The following is a 12,547-nucleotide window of genomic DNA, read 5'->3' as shown; positions in this document are numbered from 1 at the left end:
TTAAGGAGCAGATTAAAGACTATAAGTCAAGTTCCATTTTTTTCTTCAAGTGATGAAAGAGAGAGAGAAAGGGAGTCTCTTCGGCGCGTTTGCTCGCGCCCCTCAGCTTCTGCGGTCTGTGCACAACGGCTATTTCTACTATCGTCGTTCGCGAACGATGCGACAGGTGCTAAAGGCATGCCAGGCGGCGCGATGCCGCATCGGCGAGGATTTCGAAATCCGCCGCGAGAGAAGCCCGCGACGGAGTATTTTCAATCGTCTCTACGGTGCTGGGCGATTCCTCCGTCGTCCTGGGAACGGCACCGGACCGATAGGTGAAGGCGAACAGATAGGTGGATTCGCAGAGCATATTTCTGGCAGTCACGAGATACGATTTTACGGGCGGCGGACGAGCTCGCGGGGCGCGAGAGGGAGAGAGAGAGAGAGACAGAGCGAAAAGGAACACGAGAACACAAGTGTGTGACGAAGATAAAGGATGTGTGATGCGTATGTGAGGTAAACAGGGGTGAGGCAAGTAGAGGGAGAGGGTACACTTGAAGAGACAGGCACGCGTTGCTTTCGGTAGATCCGACATTGTCGGGCGGCAGCCAATTTTCAGGGAAATTCCATTAATACCCGTGGCTTTGTCCCACTTCGAATTGATGACTCGTCGTCATTCCGCACGTTGCGTATTAAGACAAATCGTTTTATGTAAGAGATAGTCCTGATTCATCGTTTTTCATTTCCGATGTCCTTGACGAATTTGGAGTCGATTCTTCCTTAAGGGTTCTCTTACTTCTTGCATTACTTCTTAATATTATTAGTATTCCAAGGATCAAGCAGATGGACCAGACTTTCGTTAAGATACTTAAAAATGACAAAGTCATATTCGTATTCAGTAGAATAATAACATTTAATAATGAAATAATAATTTTTATAGTGTTTTAAAAAATACTAAATTATCGCTTTATTTAATAATAATTAATCATCATTCAATTAAATAAAAATTTTATTTAATGATAACTTAATCATGAACCAATTACATTCTTTTTCTTTTTTACATTTCTTATTAAAAAAAACTTGAAACATTTTATGAAAGACAGTGTATTTGATGTTGAATTGATCAATGATATGTAAAGATATGTAGAAAGATTGTAATGACGACAAAATAAATTTTACAGATCGCATGTGATGTATTTTGCGATGATGTGCAATCATATTTTCACATGATGGATGGTAGATTGAAAATTATGAATGTCTCTCGAGAGAAGAGAACATCTTCAACTTTAGATATGTACGCTGGGTTATACATCTACTAAACACGATTGCTTGCATTGCGATTCTCGTTTTATAAGTTTGAAAAATATCGTCCTCTTATATCAAAGTCATATTTTCTGTATTTGTACATGTTGATCGTACGCCAGAATTGTACACCTACGCACGTACAATTACATGAGATTGATATCTCTATGCGATCTTCTCCCAACGCATTGGGTTAAAATATTGAATTAAACAATTGTCAGGATTAGTAAAAAATACATAAAATAAATGTTTAATTAATAAAATATTTCTAATATTCTCTTTTATAACTCGAAGAGAATTAGTTATGAAAATATATTAAAAAATATTAAAATATATTAATATATTTAAAATATATTAATATGAAAAATATATATTTTAATATATATAAAAAAATATTAAAAAATTGTGAGAAAGAAAACATTAAATTCTCATTGCAAAAAACTGCAACTGCAAATAATATTTTTTAAATCCAACACATGGTTGTAATAACTGTAAAATTTAGCAAGGAGTGATAATTTTTCGTAATTTAAATGTCGAAACATAGAAGCTAAATATTTCACGAAATCTCCAGCGTAAAAAGATATTCGCTGATTGCGCGGCTAATTATAAACAATTTATACTTTATACATTCAACCAGGGTAAATTTCGCGATCGCAATCGACGCGAGAAACGCGCGATTGAAGCTCCCACGAAAGATAAACGGATTATCGGTGGAAAACTTCGCAGTTTGATTAACCCAGTTCTTCGTAGCCCTGGGTCCGAGCCCACGCGGACGACCTTTACCTCGTCTACGCGACGCGTGAACGAGAGCGAGAGAGAAGGGTCTCATCCCGAGGAGTCCACACCTGCCATCTGACACCAGCGTCGACCAAACTGACTGTCCGGTCGCCCACACGAATTGCTACCGCATTATTTCGAGTGCTTTGGCCTTGGGTAGCGGCCAGAGAAAACTTTTGCGGAGATATCGTCGCGAAGATATGCGGATTCTTCCTCGATAAATGCGATAAGCACCAAGCACTTTGATCGAGCAATGCACCATCGTTCGTTGCCGTAGTTCACATCCTCCATTTTCGAACGCTTAGGTACTTGGAAAGATGTGTATTCTGGCATAACGTTAAATACGGAAAAAAATATTATTTTTTTTCCTTAATTTACGCCGAGATTTACGAGGGATTTGCCTCACATTTCTTTTCGCATATAAATCTCCGCACGTTGTGGTTTTTGACGAGAATATACGCGTGGAATCTTAACGTGGAGCGTGACATCACGAGGGTATGATTATTCGGAGTAGTCGAGCTGTGACGAAAAAGAAAAGAGGAAATATGACAGATGGACACGCGCGACAATCGATGGCTCGAGATGACACGGTAGGGATAATTGGTTTTTTACAGAGAGACACAGAGAAAGAGAGAAAAAGAGAGGAGGAAAGAGATGTTTCTTTGGCAAGCGAGCGTGGAGAAGCACTTCCTGCTCTCGGCTCGAAAACAAGCTTTAAGCTCCGGCCGACTTAGAACTCGCCGAGCTCTCGCCGCGAGTCATAATAATAACAACTCCCGCAAAGATTCCGCTCCCGAGAGCTGAATCTTAAATTTAAACAGAATGGCGACGAGCACATTGCGGTGAAGCGTAAAATGCTTGTCATTTCTGTACCTCGGCGGACCTGTACTGTCCCCTATGTTCCGTTTGCTCGATTTTACAGGGTCCATGAATAACTTTGTCGTCCATCGAAAATGGTGTTTCGGAGCCGCCAATTTTTATTTTATAAATCATTAAAATATTATTATTCATCAACTTGGAATCGATCTTTCGAACGAATCTCTTTAAGGATAAAAAAAACGAAGGACAAAATTGTCAAAGTACTTCGCCTTCTATTATTATATCAAAAACGTTTCTTACATATCTTTGTTTTTTAAAACTTGTGTTCTCTTTCTTAAATTTATTAGGACAATATATTTCTAAACTTAAGAATATACATTCTATTATTGTCCTCGATCTTTTTTTAAAGATTTAGATAGACCATCTAAGAGCTTCTCTGCAGCTTCTGATGCAGCAGCCAAGTTAAGAGCCCGCTGGAAACGGCTATACTGCCCCTATAATTAAAAAATCAGGATTGTATGATACAAACATATATATGTCATAGGTTTTTGTACAAATAAAAAAATTAATAAGTGGTGAAACTGTGAACGATGATTCTGTTAGATTATTTTTGTATAATACAAATATTTTAAGATTTAAAAACAATAATATAATTGTAATTTATTTTTTAAATAATATGCTTTCATAAAAAATTAATTTTTATTTTTAATATGCTTTCATTAAATTAAGGCACGATTTTTTTAGGAAGGTTTAATTTCGATAAACAATTACATTCTCATTTATCATGGAATTTGAACAAACATTCCATCCAAAAGAATCATCGCGATCACACAAAGAGTTTAAAATTGTAAACATTTAAAATTCTAAAAACAGGTAAAAAAAATAAGAAAATTTCTGTCCGAGCGTCCAACTTTGTTACGCGATGCGCGGGACACGGTAATCGCGATGATCTAAATATAACATCTTCATGCATCTTCATTGCACTCGGAACATGTAATAATGTCATGATGTGCGAGCGCGGATTGATATATCGATCGTAGGAGCCGAGATAGAGCCGGGAAAATCGCAAGCCATACTTGAGCGTCGACGATGTCTCGCTCCGAGTCTTTCACCCGAGCGTTATTAGGTAACCCGACAATCGACGACCATCGGGGACGCCGTCATAATGCCTTCGCAACAATTGGCAACGCGAATCGCCCGGCTTCTCGCATCCACGATAATGTCGATGCTAATTGGGGAACTTCGCGAACCGCGGCTGCGATTTGTCGACAATCATTAATTTGTTTGACGTAACGCGTTTGACGTTTGCGTTACCATCACTAATAGGGATTGGAAAAGTCTCAACGCATCGACCATCGATTAAAATCCCGATTGCGACATCGCGACGAGCTTCGAAATCGACGCAGCACGTGGAAACGCGAACGTTTAAAAGACTGTCGCAGTTGTTGGATTTTGCGATAGCGCTCTCAGACATTTTATATAAATAATAATAACGCGAGTCGTAAGATAATTGAATTTTTTTTTCATATTTAAGCGCAGTCTTCGCAAATCTTTAAATTATTTTAAATGACTCAAGAGCAAATGGAAATTCTTGATTTCGAGGACCGATTTATTATCAAGATATCAAACATTTTGATTTTTCAAAGTGTATAAAAAAATCTTATATCTTATAAATAAATTCCTTGAAGATTCTATGATTTTCCAGGTATTTTTGTTCGAAATTCCAGATAGAATTTCAGGTAGAATTAAAATATTTTTACATGCAATTTTAAAATAAATTTATTGTGCATGATTATTTAATATAAATGAAATATATTTTAATGTTTCAAACTTAAAAAATTTCATACTTTTTATAAATATATTTTAAAATAACTATTTATATATTAAATAAAATATCGACTTTAAAGTACTAACATCTGATACCGATTAAATAGTCATAAAATTAGGACAGTATTATCTAAATCCCAGAAATATAAATTATATAATAATCAAGAAATGTGCGTAAAATAAGTTGTGTTATTCAAATATAAAGAACATGTATACATTGTGATTTAATTAAAAGAAAAAATTTTTAATAAAAAACAATATAAAAAATAAAACTAATACACGAGATATTAATAAAAAAATAAAATCAATAAAACATTATATAAAATTTTAAAGTTTAAATATAATAAAAGAATAGCTTTTTCTTAAGTTCTTAAGCTATTAATAACATAGTCTTGAGAACTTCAAAATTAAAGCTGTTAAGATTAATTAACATAAATATTTACATAAAAATAAAATTATTAAAACTACCAATTTAAAAAAAAATCTAAACTTTAATAAAATTCGAGGAGAATTTTCTGATTTTTCAAGACAGAACAAAAATCCTTGAGAATACCAGATTTTCAAGGTTCTTCCCGGGAGTATACACCCTGTTCTTATACGTACCACAAGGCGAGTTGGACCGTAGCTGAGTGTCGTATCGGGTTGTAAGGGACAACATATAGCTCCTTGTTTTGTTTGAAGTGTCGCAATATGTCCCGTGCGCTGTAAAACGATCGAGAAAATCGTTCTTGATCATTGCGTCGCAGATAAGGATGTATGTAATGCGACGCTTTCGATCGGCCTGCTCGGCGAGGTAAACGTAATTACGCGTTAAGCCAATTTCGCGTGACAAAAGTTGCACACGTGTGGCACACAGCAGATATAATAATAGACCGTTAATAATAATGTACACACGGTGGTGTAGACAGCGGCGATCTTTTAATAAGTGCTGTAAATATATCCGCAAAAGTTCGTTGGTAAAAGCGACATAAAGATGGGAACGATGCCAATGACGAAGAAAATCCTACGCGCGACATGACAGTGTTGAGTCAATTATTTGTGCACGATGTGCACGAATATTTGGAGAATTTTTATCATGAAAACGCTCGTAATTCTGCGAGATTATTCAGTTTTTATTCTTCATATAAGAAAGACGATGTAGAGAAAAACGCGTACGTTCTCTTGTTAAATCGTTTTATGGATGATAAAGAGAAAAAAATTCACGAAATTGACGATAAAAAGAATTTAACGAATTTCTTTGACGATGATAGTTAGTTCACAAATATTATATGACTCTGTCGAATAAAAACACAAAACGATACTAAAGCGTGCGGACACCCGTAGCGTTTAAATGGCCGCGAGGCACTTAACGCGTTCGCTGTCTCAACACTCTCTGAAAAACAAATGAAATTGTAATGGATTCACTGAATTGGCAATATTCGACGATTTATATTTTCAGACTATCTGAGTAAGACAAATGTAATCGATTGAAATCGATCGTATAACCAAACCAAAGAAATAAACTCTTCTCGAACACGTGTTGCGATCCACCAGCGAATATAAAATGATAATTTAATGTCGTACGGCAATAAAATTAACGTGAATCGATAATCTTAGTCATATAGCATAAATAGGCACATTCCGTACTTTATATAATAATATTAATGAAATTATAAAAATATTTCATTCGACTAGCTCAACTCATCAATGTTCTAAGACTAAAGTAATCCACATATATTATTATTAGCGCATTTTCTCTATTTGATATAATAATTAAATAAAAATATTTGGGAGAGAGAGGAAAAGTATTCTGCTTTTCTTTCAAGAAAAAATAAATTATTCCACTAATTTCAAAATATTTAGTATCTACACATAAATCAAATATTATATAAAATTATAATATTTGATTAATGGAAACTAAATATTTTGAAATTAGTGGAATAATTTATTTTTTCTTGAAAGAAAAGCAGAATACTTTTCCTCTCTCCCCCAAATATTTTAAATAAATAAATAAATAAATAAATATAAATATTTATAATTATATATATATATATATATATATATATATATATATAATTATTTATTTATTTATTTATAATTATATATATATATATATACAGGGTGACCCATTTTAACTTAGGCAGCCAAATAACTCGAAAAATAAGCAAGATAGAGAAAAATGTTTTAGACAAAAGTTGTATGGTTTCGAGGGGGCCATAAGATGGTATCATTGGTTTGACCTTGAAGAGTCATTTGAAGGTCACGTGAAGGTCACTTCAATTTTTTTAAATGGAACATCCTATATATTTTTGTACATTCTTGTAGCTTATTTCGAGAGCTTTCCAAAACACTATAATTAAGTACCTTTCCGTTAAGTACTTTTTGAGTTATGATGCTTGAAATAATTTCTTAATTTTACATAAACCGTAAAATATCTTGTAAAATATTCATTTTTCGATTATCTTACCTTTATACTTTTATGTACAAAATAATGAGAGGAATCAATTGGTGTAAAGAAAACACATAGTTGTTTTTAAGAAAAAATATGGAATTGTTAATTGCAAATTACATATTTTTTCTTCGAAACAACTATGTGTTTTCTTTACACCAATTGATTCCTCTCATTATTTAGTACATAAAACTATTAAGGTAAGGTAATCGAAAAATGAATATTTTACAAGATATTTTACGGTTTATGTAAAATTAAGAAATTATTTCAAGCCTCATAACTCAAAAAGTACTTAACGAAAATGTACTTAATTATAGTGTTTTGGAAAGCTCTCGAGATGAGCTACAAGAATATACAAAAATATATAGGATGTTCCATTTAAAAAAATTGAAGTGACCTTCACGTGACCTTCAAATGACTCTTCAAGGTCAAACCAATGATACCATCTTATGGCCCCCTCGAAACCATACAACTTTTGTCTAAAACATTTTTCTCTATCTTGCTTATTTTTCGAGTTATTTGGCTGCCTAAGTTAAAATGGGTCACCCTGTATATATATATATATATATATATAATTATTTATTTATTTATTTATTTGCACATCATTTCTCACATTAACAAATTAAAGAAGTATATGATTATTCTTTTCACGGATATTTATACTATTATAGAAAGATTGTAGTATCTTATCAGTCTCGTTGAATTATAAATAATATTAAGTGACATTACATGAATTTGCTATTCACTTATTTCAAAAAACCATGTGAATTGAATGTTTTGACAATATAACTGTTTTATATAAAAATGAAAACACTGATCATTTTATGCAATGCATTGGCTGCCCTTGGAAAGCATCCAAAATAGTTCCGCTACTAAGAAGAGAGTAGCCTCATACTATTATAAATTATCTTTTTCCTCTCTCCAAGAATCGACTGTTTATTTAATCATATTTGTGATATAAAAGCTGAAGCACTAAAGATAGCGAGTTTTGTCTAGTACAAAATTTTCTTCTGTTGCATTAATGCATATAATATTATGGTATTTCATAGATATCTTGAAATTGGACGCAGTTGGCACACAGCAATCACTTTCTTAATATATAAAGCTGTCCTATTTTTCTCATTTTCGCAAAATTTGTATGTGAAGGATGTTTAATAATTTATTTATTATATTATATATACATATAATATAAATAAGATATTGACAAAATCGAATGAGAGAGAAACGAAAAGGGTTTGATAATGCAAAATGAATTACTAACCTTCCATGAGTTGCTACTGCAACTAACATGCGCTTCGATGTGCATTGCTTTACATCAACTGCACCAAAAGTCGACATTTTTTCAGCTATCTGCGCAAATATTTCATAATAATGCAGGCTGATTATAATCAATCATATTATACATATATTAAGATACTATCTTCTACAATCGTATTATACATATATATTAAGATATCATCTTAATATATAATACAATTAAGTATAATACCTGCATGGCGGTTATCGGCTTCGACGCTAACGTTTTCACAAAAAGCCATTTAGGTCGAGTCGATACAGGTTCAGGTCCGTCAAGTTTCTGGGGAATTCATAATGTCGTTTTCTTTTTGTAAAAGGATATAATATATATTCAGCTACACATATTCTCTTCTTGCAGAGTATGTCATATTCACAATCATTACATGTTTTGCATCTTTCTTACCAGATGTGATGTACTGCCACGGATGATATTTATACAATTTGCAAAACTTTTTACATTAGTCATTAATTCTGTATGTGTAAAATGCTTCAACGTTAAACCCCTGAAATCATAAAACAGATTCCATATTATTAATTATAGCTATATAATTTAATATAAATATATATATATTTATAAAATATATGTATTTATATTAGGAATAAAAATAATTATTGGCTCTCTCTCTTTTAATTCATGTATTAAACTTACTGTCCATAACGTTTTGCAGCAAATACATGAATTAGTCTAATAAACACATAGCCAGCAAAATAAGAATCCCATCCTGCAGTGTGATATTTCGTCAAAGGTACAGTAACTAAAAAAATATAAAAGTTTTACAAGATATAAATTAACCATAAAACTATATGGAATCAATATGCATAAAAAAGAAATATCTACCATTCGATTTATCTGAATTTATTTTGCAAGTAAGATTAATATTAGGTGATCCAAGTGCTAAATATTTTCCTTGCTTTTCTGTGAAATACTCAACTAAACCACTTAAAGAATTAAATTTCCATTTTTCTGTAAAGATAATAAGAATGTTCTTAATACTTTAAATTGCGTACAAATGTATGTAAATAATTGCTTTTAATTAATTCTTTAAATTACGTTCTGTTGAAAGAAGCTCTCTCAATTCAAAGCTTAAAAATTTGGTGTCGTAAATTGTTGGAAATAGTTGATGTAGGCTATCCTTAAAATTAGTGTATTTTTCTGTAAAAAATACATTCATAAATTAGTGTAGTTCAATTTTCATCTATTGTATCACATTATAAACATGAAGATGGATTTTTCCACATTATACATACTTGGTAATGGCTTATAAAACTGTTGATACATAAACATTAAATCTAACAAAGCATTATGTGCTACTATAGGTTTTTTCAAAGTAACCAAAAGCTTAAACACTTTTGAAAAACCTATGTATGATTCAACCAATACATTTTCCAATATAGAACCTTCTTCTTGTTCCAAAATTGTTCTCGAATCTGGTGGAATTTTCATAACAGTCACCTAAAAAATTAGAAAGTTCAAGACTTTGAAAAATAATTGAGCTTTCATGTCTCTCGCAAGAAGCAAAATGAGAGTTTAATGTACCATATTATTCCCTGAGAAAGTCCAAACATTTGGGAAACGATTTCTTAATTCTTTGTGCGTAACATACTGCAAAATTGGAGTAGGAGTGTCAACTTTCAACGAGCTTGTCTCATCACTTGCTGTATTCAACCATTCGGATACTTGATTGATATAATCTTTGAGACAGTCTTCTTCTCTGTAGGAGATAGATCTTTCCACATTACGAAACAACACATTCTCCTGCAATTGTTGCTGCAAGATTGCTTGGTCATCCTCATTGAGATATGAAATACCATTATAAGCAAGCTGAAAATTGTTAACGCATGTTAAAGTCATTATTACTTTTTATGACGAAATAAAATGCGAGATGCAATTTTAATTTAAACTATTCATTAACAGTAAGCTACGTATAGCAGCATTTTTAAAATCTAAAGTAATTTATAAAAAGAATACGGTATACCTTGTTAAAATCAAACTCGTATGCAGTCAGGAACTCTAATGCAGAGACTTGCCAGACAAACTGTCTATTCTTTGATGGGATAGATCGAGGTAGCAGGAAGAAATTGAAGGTCTCTGCCGTGTACTGATTTTCATGTTGGATTCGTTGAAACGTAGTGATACCAAATTGGATTATTATATGCGGTTGAATGCTACTCCTCTGCTTCTCATAGCGCTCGTTAATGGAATCGAACAAACTGCAACGAAAAACAACATTAAAACTCGTTGAAATATTATTTAAGCGTGCATTCAGGAGAATATAAACTAACCTATTTTTGACATCGTCAACATTTATACCTGTTAATTCCGTATCAATCGCTATGAAACTCGCATTTTTCAATGCACGTTCCAAGTGTGGATATATCGTGTTAAAATTTTGATTCGTAACCTCAAGCATAATAATAATATTTCTTCATACACGTGAGAAATAAACGTACAAAATAACCTAAAACAAGATACAAGCGCACTGCGTTCTTCAAAACAATACCGCCATTTATTACATACATACGTCACATACATGTCACGTGATGACACACACACATGTTTGCTGCGTAAATGTTTTTTCGATACTGCCGCAGGATACACTAATTGTATGTAATATTTTATATTATATAATTTCTGGTGTAATATACACTAAACTGTAATATCTCAATTATACATAAAATTATAGAACAAATAAAATATCAATGAAAAAAAATTTGAAATATTTATGTGATTATATAATTGATGTTATGAGAAATTTACATATATACATAAAATTGTAGAATAAATAAAATATCTATGAAAAAAAAAAATTGAAATGTTTGTGTGATTATATAATTTATGTTATGAGAAATTTACATATATAACTTTATATATTATGTATTTTATTAATACCATTTATTATTATTAAGAAATTAATAGTGATGAAACAACTAATAATTTTTTTTAAAAACAAGATTTTTTTTAATAAATATACTTTTACAAATTTTATAATTAATATATTTTTAAAAGATTATGTCAAACTATTTCTCTTTTAATGACGAATATTAATATTGAATAATATAGTGAATGTGTGTGAAATTAAAATTATATATAGATTGAAGAAAATAATTTGATATGTCTTCTATTTGATTTAAAACTATTTTTTTTGAAAAATTCGAAATTTTCCAATTATTTAGTAATCCGAAAGGCGTATTTTGATATTTCCAATAGGAAAGAATAAAATTAATATTATATTATCTAAGAATAAAATTAATATTAATATAATATAATATTATATTAATATTATTAATATTATATTAATTTTATATTAGCCATGGAGTAGTGTTTGAATCTGTTTAAATTTTGCAATCAATAATAAAATAATTAAATGATAAAAATAATACAGCAAGATATCGGTAATAATCTTAGCAAATAAATAGTTTAATAATTGCAGGTGCTACTCATTTTGAAATAATTAATGTAAGATATCGATATTTCCAGTTTATATTTCATGAGCAAGTTGGCACTTGTTATCTACTTCTGTTCGTGCTTTGTGCTTCCTGCCAATATCGTTGCGAGAATTAATTCCTATTAAAGAACCAGTTAATAATTAATAATTAATATAGCTCTAAAAATATAATAAGTTTTCTCTTTAATCATAAGATTGAATACAGACGGAAGAAAACTTGTTGTGGATCAGTGTTATTAAATTATTTTTTATTGATTATAATATTTAAACAAATGTGAACATTATGCATGATGCAAGAATAAAAATAATAGAAAATATCAAAAGGCTAGGGAAATATAGTTACGTTACAAAATATAATTGTTTTAACTTTCACATGTGAAAAAAATAATTTTCGCAAAGGAGATAATTTATAAATCAAAGATTAATTAATTATGTATGTGTGCAATTGAATTTTAACTAGTGTCTTATTTCGCTTTCCTTTCAAAAGGGTACCGTTGGAGAGAAGAGAATATCATTACAAGGAGGTCATCAAGGGTCACCATCTTCTCGCAGATTGGCAGATACCGCGACATCCATCCGTGCATGATGATGTAGATGCCTTCGTGATTAGAGGACTTGCAGACGTATGTGATACAGTAGAAGCATGTTAGTGCTTCACTTGCAGGATCTTTCT

General features: G+C 31.5%; 2 protein-coding genes across 2 annotated transcripts in view; one reads left to right on the top strand and one right to left on the bottom strand.

Moving 5' to 3' along the window:
• The window catches only part of LOC145975148 (uncharacterized), a 45,990-nt gene extending 33,466 nt beyond the window's left edge, over positions 1–12,524 (top strand). The window contains exon 3 of the mRNA XM_083105403.1: positions 12,362–12,524. Within this exon, the coding sequence (XP_082961529.1) occupies positions 12,362–12,524 (163 nt within the window). The remainder of the gene's footprint in view (positions 1–12,361) is intronic.
• Positions 3,013–10,940, bottom strand: LOC145974747 (pre-piRNA 3'-exonuclease trimmer). Its single transcript, XM_083104765.1, has 12 exons — positions 10,712–10,940; positions 10,405–10,639; positions 9,966–10,250; positions 9,677–9,881; positions 9,480–9,581; positions 9,267–9,392; positions 9,078–9,183; positions 8,832–8,931; positions 8,622–8,708; positions 8,394–8,482; positions 5,308–5,406; positions 3,013–3,371 (listed from the first exon to the last, which is right to left on the bottom strand). The coding sequence occupies exons 1-12, from the start codon at positions 10,837–10,839 to the stop codon at positions 3,302–3,304; spliced, it is 1,632 nt and encodes a 543-aa protein (XP_082960891.1). The 5' UTR covers positions 10,840–10,940; the 3' UTR covers positions 3,013–3,301.
• Positions 12,525–12,547: the final 23 nt, after the last annotated feature.

Source organism: Camponotus vicinus, unplaced genomic scaffold (assembly GCF_025532165.1).
Source record: "Camponotus vicinus isolate PSW18456_S1 unplaced genomic scaffold, iyCamVici1.0 SCAF_7, whole genome shotgun sequence".
NCBI classification, from domain to species: Eukaryota; Metazoa; Arthropoda; class Insecta; order Hymenoptera; family Formicidae; genus Camponotus; species Camponotus vicinus.
This window is presented reverse-complemented; position numbering and strand designations above follow the sequence as displayed.

Coding starts and splice junctions, on each gene's coding strand:
- LOC145974747 (XM_083104765.1), bottom strand. CDS start 10,839: ATGCTTGAGGTTACGAATCAAAATTTTAACACGATATATCCACACTTG. Junction 10,251..10,404: donor ACGAGTTTGATTTTAACAAG/GTATACCGTATT, acceptor AACAATTTTCAG/CTTGCTTATAATGGTATTTC. Junction 9,882..9,965: donor CTTTCTCAGGGAATAATATG/GTACATTAAACT, acceptor CTAATTTTTTAG/GTGACTGTTATGAAAATTCC.